This window comes from Nicotiana attenuata, chromosome 7 (assembly GCF_001879085.1).
Source record: "Nicotiana attenuata strain UT chromosome 7, NIATTr2, whole genome shotgun sequence".
In the NCBI taxonomy this organism is placed as follows: domain Eukaryota; kingdom Viridiplantae; phylum Streptophyta; class Magnoliopsida; order Solanales; family Solanaceae; genus Nicotiana; species Nicotiana attenuata.
The window spans coordinates 942,776-952,873 of record NC_031995.1 but is presented as its reverse complement, the minus strand read 5'-3'; the positions used below and the strand labels follow the sequence as shown (position 1 = coordinate 952,873).

General features: G+C 39.5%; 1 protein-coding gene across 1 annotated transcript; it reads right to left on the bottom strand.

Annotated features, from left to right (window-relative positions):
- Positions 7,365-9,617, bottom strand: LOC109229765. The gene is made up of 5 exons (XM_019395319.1): positions 9,534-9,617; positions 9,354-9,479; positions 8,214-9,293; positions 8,064-8,131; positions 7,365-7,518 (listed from the first exon to the last, which is right to left on the bottom strand). The coding sequence occupies exons 1-5, from the start codon at positions 9,615-9,617 to the stop codon at positions 7,365-7,367; spliced, it is 1,512 nt and encodes a 503-aa protein (XP_019250864.1).

Genomic DNA, 10,098 nt, shown 5'->3' with positions numbered 1-10,098 from the left:
GTTGCCTGTTTGTAAGGACCCCACACATCAACATGAATAAGATCAAAAGCAGCAGTACTTTTAATGCAACTATTAGGAAAGGGCAGTCTGGTCTGCTTAGCACATGGACACACAGTGCATTTATTGAGGATATCAGTAATAGTTGCTAATTTTGCAGGGAACAATTTATTAAGGACTGAACTAGACACATGACCTAATCTTTTGTGCCACAAGCTAACATCTATAGTAGAGTTCCTCCTGTGTGTTTTAACTCCAGCTGCAGCCAGTGAGATGGCAGTGAGTCTCTTTGCACCATGTTTCTGCAGAAAATATAGGCCATCTCTCTCTCTACCAATCTCCCTCACCCTGCCACTGAAGAGATCCTGGAATACACAGAAATCAGGATAAAAGGAGGCAAAGCATTTTAGGTCTCTTGTCACCTTTGAAACAGACAACAGGTTGAATTTGAACTGAGGCACATAGAAAACTTCTTTAATAACATTGTTGTCAGAAATATTACTGTCTCCAATATGTGTGACTTGAGTAAAATCTCCATTAGGTAGTAGCACCTGTCTTGGCTCACTAGGAGCAGTTAAGGATGTTTTAGTGAGCATGTTAATGTCTGAAACCATATGGTTTGTGGCACCAGTATCAATGATCCATTCCTGCAGACTAGGTGATGAAGCCAAGAGAGCAATGTGAGTACCTGCTACATTTGCCTGAGAAGTGGAAGCAGAAGTGTGATTGTGATTGTTGTTGAGGATCTGCATAATTTGCTCATATTGTTCCTTGGTGAATGGAAAAGCACCTCCCTGAGCTGTGGATTGGGAGTTTGTAACATTGCTGGCTTGTGGAATAGAAGAACTACTCTGAACTTGAGCACTAGCACTTCCTTGTCCCCGATAGTTTCCACCACCTTGACTCATAGGCTGATAATGACTGTAATTTGTAGGCAATGATTGCAAAGGAGTACCCTGAGAAGTATTTTCAGCATAAAAAGGCATAGAGTAACCAGGTTCTACCATGACATTGTGTGCACTAGCTCCCCCTTTCCTCTTAGACTTAAAATCAGTTGGATAGCCTATGATTTTGTAGCAATTCTCCTTACTATGACCTTTCATTTTGCAGAAGTCACACTGAACATTGTAGTTCCTTTTAGGTCTTGAACTAGAATTAGACTTAGCACTATAAAGTGCTGTGGAATCATAGGTATTAGGGTTCATAATAGGAGGGGGACCTAATATACTAGCAGATGCAGCTACAGTTCGTTGACTTTCATCACTCATAAGCATAGCATAAGCCTGATTTACTGTAGGCAAAGGCTTCATCATGAGAATTTGGCTCCGAGCTTGTGAGTAGGAGTCATTCAAGCCCATTAAAAACTGATATACCTTTTGTTTTCGTAGATGCACAATAAACTCCCTTGTCTTTACACAATCACAACCAGGTGTAGGTATTATAGATTCAGATTCATCCCAGAGATCCTTAAGTTTTGAGTAATAAACAGAGATAGAGGATGTACCTTGACACAAAGTGGCAGTTTCCTTGTGTAAATTTTAACATCGAGTGTCATTTACCTTGTCAAATCTCTCCTGCAGATCTAGCCACACCTTTTGTGCATTAGTAGCATAGGCTATGCCACTGATTAGTGATGGAGCAACTGAGTTCATCAGCCACGATAGTACGATAGCATTACACCTTTCCCATTGGTACCAGTATTTCTCGCGAAACCTCTCCTTTGGCCATTGACCATCAACAATTCCCAGCTTATTACGACCTAACAAGGCAATTCGCATCGATCTATACCATAGAGAGTAGTTATCAGTTCAAGTTAACTGAAATGAGATCAAGGAGATTCCGCTGGTATCACCTGGTGCCAAATACAGAGGATGAGTTACTGCAACTGTAACTCCTTCCTCGAACTCATCGTCCGATGATGCATGTGAAGCAGTCTCAGCTGTGACAGTAGCATTCTCATCATCAATCGCCATTGTCAACTTATTCTAGGGTTTTATTTTCTCAGATCTGGAAACAATTGTGATTGCAATTGATTCAAATTGACAGAAACTTAAATGAATGAGGAAGAGAAATTTTGGATCGATTTGAGCTTCGATTCTGAGCTCAAGGCTCTGATACCATGCTAAACTTTATGGGAGAGCAGCCATGCACGAGCTTAGGTCAATGAAGAGAAGAAGAGAAGAAATGAGAGTAGAGAGAAGAACAGAGAAGGAATGAAAATAGTAACTGCTTCTCATTCATTCTGAAAGAGATGTACAATAGTATGTGTATATATTTACACGTGAGTTAATCACCTACCTACTTAACTAATCTAGCTAAGTGTAAATAGACTAAAATACCCCTCAAGCTTTAAGTCACTCCTCTTTCCTCAACACTCTATGCCATACTTCTTTAGCAAATTCGCATTCCAGGAAGAGGTGCTCATTAGTTTCCTCTGAGCTTTGGCACATCACACATTGAGTATTTATCTCAACTCCCCATTTGGCTAATCTGTCAGCGGTTAGTAGCCTGCCCTGCAATTGCAACCATAGCGTAAATCTTGCTTTTGGTCGAGCAGCATTGGTGAACATCATGCATTTCCATGGCACTCTAGTTTCCTCTCCTATCAGTTGTATGTATATTTGCCTTGTGATACTCTTTCCCGTTTTGAAATTGCATTGCAGTTCCTCCAGTGTAGACCTTGCTTCCATAATCTTCCCAACCATCCAACATGCTTGTTGAGGTATAGCCACAGAGTTTATTGATTGACCTTTGATATAATATGTGTGTATCCATGTGATCCATAGTTTATCCTGCTTTTGTGCTAGATCCAGTAGGTCTTTGCTTTAGCCCCTTTATTCCAAATGTGTAAATTTGTCAGGTTAAGACCACCTATACTTTTTGGAGCACAAACTTTATCCCAGGAAAACAGAGCTTTCTTGGTGATGGTATTGCAGCCTGACCATATGTAGCTACTACGGTAGGCATCAATAGTCTTTAGGACTTTAGCAGGTAGCACAAACAGTTGGGCCCAGTAGGCTCGCACACCAAATAAAACAGTTTGGACAAGTTAAATTCTTCCTGCGTAGGACAGTTTCTTTATAGTCCATGATGAAATATTTGCCACTATCTTCTCTATAAGAGGTTGCCACTGTATTAGGGAAAGTTTCTTGGTCGACAATGGAACCCCAAGGTATTTAAATGGTAGTTCCCCTTTAGAGAAACCCAGTTCATATTAGATTATTTCTCTGTCATCTCTGCTCACTCCACCAAAGTGTATTGAACTTTTCCCTAAGTTTGCTTTTAGACCTGAGGCTTCAGAAAATTGATTAAAGCAATGATGTAGTGCAGTCACTGACGAGATATCACCTCTGGCAAAGAGCAACACATCATCTGCGAAACACAAAGTGTGTGATTACTAGCTTTGAACATCTCGGATGATAATGAAAATCTGCCACATCTGTCATTCCTTTCAGGCTCCTACTCAAGTATTTTGCAATGGCAAAGAGGAAAGGAGACATGGGATCACCTTGTCTGAGTCCTTTGGCGGCATTGAAAGGTTATAATGGTTCACCATTAATCAATATAGTATAATTGACTGTTTGCATACACTCTAGGACCCATATGATGAGTTGTGCAGGAAATCCTAGTTCCACTGATAGAAACTAAGCGTCCACCAAACTGTATAGAGAACCGGATTCTCTATCAGTTCCTACTGTAAGCAACATACTGTCAGTATAGGGAATCAGGTTCTCTGTTTGTTCCCACAGTAAATCGGCAGTAAATAAAGAACACAAAGGAATTTTCTCCCAGCTCAACGGGATTAAAAACCACGACCTACCCTTGTAGGATTTCAAATTCACTACTGAACAGTCTTTAGATTACAACCTATTGTAACCTAGGAATTAACCTCTTAATCCATCACTAACTTGTAACTACACTATTACAATCCACTTTGTAATAACCCTATTACAAAGACTTAATCACTCACTAACTTGTAACAACACTATTACAAGACATTTTGTAATAACTCTATTATAAAGACTTCATAACTCGACTAACTCTAGACAAGACACAAACACAAGGGTTTATGATTTACAAAGGGTTTCCTACACAATACTTCTAACTAAGTAGGACTTACAAATGAAGAACAAATAACAAAGACTCAACAAACCTAAGGACTTAAGATATCTTCAATCTTTGGATCTGGTCCTTGAGGTTGCACCAGCTTTGTTCTTGAGAGGGTTATGTCTAGCACTTGAGAGAATATTTTCTTTTGATTTTGCAAGTGTTCAAGTGATTGTGTTTTACCTCCCTTGTTGTTAATAATACATGTGTGACCTCACATACAATGATGTAAGCAAGGTAGGTAAAAAGTTTTCTGCAGAAAGGTGACTGTTGCACTGTTCCTGCACTGTAGTGTGTGCAGGTAGCACTTTCCAGCTGGAGAGTTGACTTTGTACAGTCACCTCGGGAACTGATAGGGACCTGCTCCCTCAGCTGTTCCTTCGACTCTAAAGAGTTGAGCCATATCCCAAACTGGATCATTGTGATCTTAAAGTCTTGAGAATGTTTAAAGTTGTAGAGTTGACTATACGACGACTAGGGGAGCTGATCCATATCTGTTACTTCTGTTGTTCCCTTATCTGATTTCGTTGAGAATTGAACCAGACATCTGACTGGTTACTCTGAACGCAAGAGAACTAATTGTATCAGGTTCCTTATCTGTTTCTCTCATGAAGTTTGTCAAATCATCAAAACAAAAGACGCATAACTTATCAATTTCCCCCTTTTTGATGATGACAAACTTAGAATTCATATTCCCCCTGAGAACCAGATCTCCATATTGTTCCCCCTGCGAATCATCCATATTCCCCATGAGAACCAGACCAAAGGAATTGATCACAACTGGTTCTTCAAGTATGTTTGGCAAATCATCAAAACACAAGATACCATAACTTATCAATTTCCCCCTTTTTAATGATGACAAACATAGAATTGATATTCCCCCTGAGAATCAAATTCCTTACATGTACTGATCATATCTGGTCCGTACATGGTTCCTTGAGAACGTTTGGCAAATCATCAAAACATGAAACATCATGACTTAGAGTAATTTCCCCCTTTTTGATGATGACCAACCCAAAATTGATGTTCCCCTAGAGAACCAGATACCTCACATGTTCCCATGCGGATCAGACCTATAATTAACATGCTATCAGCAACATTCCCCCTGCGAAGCAGCTATCTTTCATGCACAACACAGCATATCAATTCGATTATGTTCCATGTTGACACTTATGTAACTTCCCCCTTTTGGCATCATTAAAAAGAATAACAGAAGAAGCACAACCAAAAAGAAGTTCAGCAACATTAACTCATGCCACTTGGGCAACACAACATAAATAATATCAAGAACAACAAGTGAATGTCATTGCACAAAATAGAGTGATTACCCATAGTAGAGTAATTATAACAAAAGCATAGTAGTTTCAACAATACAGAATATGACAATTTAAACAACTACGTACCAAAGTCATCAAATATAGGGATCAAAAGAAGATAATAATTCGAGGGAATTTTGAAGGAGTGAAATACATGGATCACTGGGCAGGAAGAAAAGTAAGGGTCTAAGGCCTTGATGAGCTTGTCCATTCGTTCATTCACTCTCCTTTGATCAATGATCATCTGCTCTCTCAGTTCCTCCACCTATTTCCTCAATCTTTCATTCTCACCCTTCAACTTAGCATTCTATTCTGCCAAGGGTCCACGAGGACCTGGTTCTCTACCTATCTGAGCAGGCTGAACCATCAACCAGATCACCAAGAATCTCCCCAAGCTTCTCCTCATCAAGAACAAGCTCAATCCCATGCACAGATAGCATCAGAGTATCACATACAACACAGAAGTTTTTACTTCTTCTTCAACAATGTCAAGAAGTTTCTCCATTTTTCAGTAATATCAGAGTCAACACTCTGCCTAACAGCACCTTTTGAGACTTCAGAGTCTTCTACCTCTCAAAACTTGATGACTCTAACATTTTGCTTCTGTAAGGAACCAGGTTCCTCACTTACACTACCCTTTCTATCCTTGATAAGCCATGTCTCCCTCTTCTTCTTCTCAATCTGTTTACCCGTATCATCTGCTGTATCTTTCTCAGCCAACTTTCTTTTCTCCATTTTTTTACACTTCATTCTCTCTTCCACAATTACATCAGCAGGTTACACCACTTGATCATCAATCAGCCTACTTTTCATCAATCCTTTTTACTGGATCGGAAGTTCGTTTAAACACAGAACTCAAAAAGAAAATGATCATCATTAAATTTGACTTCCTCAGAAGGACTTGAGGGGTCAGGTCCCTGATTCAGTTTGCACATTTACCAATTTCTCCATCCTTCAAGACTTCCACAAATGCAGCAACAATTTCAGCCTCACGCTCTAGAATATTAGATCTACCCTGTTCCATTTCAGTTAAACTTCCATCAAAATCTACCAAAGACTTCTTGGGATTTTTGATTCAGATGGAGTTAGGATTTTGGAAAGTGATAGAGTTGGGTTCACTTCTGGCATATTTGGAGAGAGGGATTCTTTTTGAGACAAGGTTGATTTTGGTTTTGAAGAAAAGAATTGGTTTTGGTTGGGTGTAAAATAGATAAGTGGTTTTTTGGGGCAACGGGTCAGTTCAGAAGAGGTTTAACATTTTGGACTTCAAAAATTAGTATAGAGGCAGGAGAAAGGCGGGAATAAATTAATGACATGACACTTCAGCAGCTTAAAAAGGCATATAAGTATTGAAGAGACCACTAACCTGAGTCGCAGGAACCAGGTTCCTTGACAGTTTTAAAAAAATCTAAGCAAAGACTTCTAGAATTGCAATGTCACTCTTACTTATTTTTGTCTTGAAACTGCCATATGTGTATACCTGTAACAGTATAGATTTGAGTTAGATGTCGCCGAAAAATACTTTTTAGCATTGTACCTTTCCTTCTTAACATAGCCGATCATCGAGGGACCAAGTCCCTCTTTGCCTTTTGGAGATTCTGTTGTATCTTCTACATTGCTCTGCTTGACTTGACACATCAAATCAGTCTTTCCATTTGCAATATATATAGCTTCACCAGGGGAATTTGTGAATTCTCCATCTTTATCTTCTTTGTTATGTGGCCCTTTGCCACTATTGTTGAGAACAAAGCATTTTGCATCAAAAGGCTCTTGGGTAAGTCAGCTTGAGTTTTCTCCCATTGAGCAGTTCATAGCGAGACTTCTCGAGAAGGGACCCGATCATGCACTTGTTAATCAAGGAGCAGGAAGTGTTGACTGCTTCAGCCCAAGAACCAGGTCCTCCATAACCAACCTGTTCAGCAAATAAAAACTCACATGCCCCAGTCATCTACGCCATAACTCAGCATCATCATCAATGACACTTAGGCATGTTAGATCACCACCATTAAGTGAATCAAGGTCTGCAACATAGATGTTCTTGAACCTTTTGGCTATCAACACCACTTCACCAGTTTTGAGATTGGTGACAATGCAGTATCTGGACAAGAACTTCACTTCATTTTTTTCTTATCACAGATTTGAGACACACTCAACAAGCTACATTTCAAGTCATTCACATAGTACACATTTTCAATTGCATGGGAGAGCGTTTTGTTAATTTTGCCAACACCAAGAATATAGCCTTCTTGTCATTTCCAAAAGACACACTCTCACCTTGGAAGGCCTAGAGTGAGAGGACATCATTCATTCTTCTAATTTTATGCTTAGAGCAGCCACTATCCATGTACCATTTTTTTGACTTCTACCTCTCACTTCTGCCTGCACACTAAATCAATGATTAGACTTAGGAACCCAAGCCAGCTTGGGTCCCTTATAATGATAGTACGGGCGGATCAAACTTGTTTTTGCCCATGCAGGCAGCACATATTTTTTTTTAGGGAACCAGGTTCCTCATCAGTACGCCTTTTTTCAACAAAAACTTTGTTTTTATGCAAAGCCTGAATTTTAGTTTTACAAGAGTCCTTGTAATGACTCGATTGACCATAGTGAGTGCACAACCTATTATCAGCCACAATTACATACTTGCTATAGGGATTATAGGAGGTTTTAGCCTTTTGGAACCCAATTCCTTGCCTGTTTCCACCATCACTCTTGTACATAGACGATATTACATCAGAGGACCAGGTACAAGTAAGTGACTTATCAAGATCATTTTTAACCCTTTTTTAAAACCTCCTGACGTTGTCTATTCTTTTCAAGCTCAACAACAAGACTTGTTTTAGCTTTCTTATGCTTACTCTCAAACTCAAGTTGAGCCTTACTAGCCACTTCTTTACCCTTAGTGTTGTCCATCCATTTTTTCGTTTGGATTTTCAACAAGTTATTTTCTCTAGTTACTTTTTCCACTTGTTCCTTCAAATCTAAAATAGAAACTACCATATTATCCCTTTCTTGTTCTATGTCACCAATTTCTTCTATTAAAGCATCTTTATCATTAATAAGGCTATGGTAGGCATCAATCAACACATTTGCTAAGGACATCAATTTTTTCTTAGAGTAAGTTTTTAAATTTCTTTGAACATCAAGAAAACTTACCTCATCTTCCTCCTTGTCCTCGTCATTATCAAATTGAGCCATGAGTGCAAAGATTGACTCATATTCATTATCAACAACCATCATAGATGCATCTCCTTGGTCATCCTCACCTTCAGATTTACTGAAGGAATCTCCCCAGTCAGCCAAAGCTTGCTTCACCATGTTGTCAGCAACATCTCTTCTTTTGAATTTTCTGTCAGGGACCGGGTTCCTCTTAGCTGCCTTATCAGTGTTGGTTTTGTATTGAACTTGCTTATGAAGAGGGCAGTCTTTAATGAAGTGTCCATGCTTTCCACACTTATGACAGCAATCATTTCCTTTGAAATTCCTGCTGGAACTTCCTTTCTTTGGGATTCCACCATTTTTACGAACCATCTTTTGAAATGTTCGAGTGAGATACGTCATTTCAGATTCATCACTACTTGAGTCAGTGAGGGCAGCTTTAAGAACCAGGTTCCTCTCTTCATTGGGCTCTCTTCTTTCAAGATCCTTCTTTCTCTTCATCTCATATGTTTTGAGATTACCAATAAGCTCGTCAATAGTCAGCTTCTGCAGGTCTTTGGCTTCAGTGATAGCATTAACCTTGCTCTCCCAGGAACCTGGTAGAACACTGAGTATCTTCCGGACCAGCTTATTGGTTGGAATGATTTCACCAAGTGAATGAATCTCATTGATTATGGAGGTGAAACGGGTATGCATCTCTTGAATGAACTCATCCTATTACATTTTAAAGAGTTCATACTCAGTTGTAAGCATATCTATTTTGGACTGCTTTACCTGAGTAGTTCCCTCGGGAGCCGTTTGAAGAGCTTCCCAGATTTCCTTGGCAGATTCACATGTCGAGATACGATTATACTCGTCTGGTCCAATACCACACACAAGAATCTTCTTTGCCTTGAAGTTCTTCTCAATAACTTTTCGGTCAACACCATTCTATTCTTTTCTTGTTTTTGGAACAGTCCTTGTTCCCTCTCCAACAGCCTTCATAGGGACAAAGTGACCATCACAAATCACATCCCAAAGTTCGGAGTCCTCAGCCATTGTGAAGTCATGCATTCTTATTTTCCACCAACCATAGTATTGACCGTTGAATCTTGGTGGTCTGTACGTTGATTGTCCTTCCTCGAAGTTTGGTGGAGCAGCCATGTAGATCCTTTCTAGGTGTTAACCTTTTAGAAAGAACCTGCTCTGATACCAATTGATAGAAACTAAGCATCCGCCAAACTGTATAGAGAACCGGGTTCTCTATCAGTTACCACTGTAAGCAACAAACTGTCTGTATAGGGAATCGGGTTCTCTGTTTGTTCCCACAGTAAATCGGCAACAAATAAAGAACACAGAGGAATTTTACGTGGAAAACTCCCAGCTCAACGGTATTAAAAACCACGACCTGCCCTTGTAGGATTTCAACTTCACTACTGAGCAATCTTTAGATTACAACCTATTGTAACCTAGGAATTAACCTCTTAATCCCTCACTAACTTGTAACTACACTATTACAAGCCACTTTATAATAATTGTA

What these genes read in the sequence shown, in the direction of transcription:
- LOC109229765 (XM_019395319.1), bottom strand. Translation starts at nt 9,617, where the DNA reads ATGGCTGAGGACTCCGAACTTTGGGATGTGATTTGTGATGGTCACTTT. An exon ending in TTGGAGAGGGAACAAGGACT is followed by an intron (nt 9,480 to 9,533) that starts GTTCCAAAAACA and finishes GTTATTGAGAAG; the next exon opens with AACTTCAAGGCAAAGAAGAT. An exon ending in CTCCCGAGGGAACTACTCAG is followed by an intron (nt 9,294 to 9,353) that starts GTAAAGCAGTCC and finishes AAAATGTAATAG; the next exon opens with GATGAGTTCATTCAAGAGAT.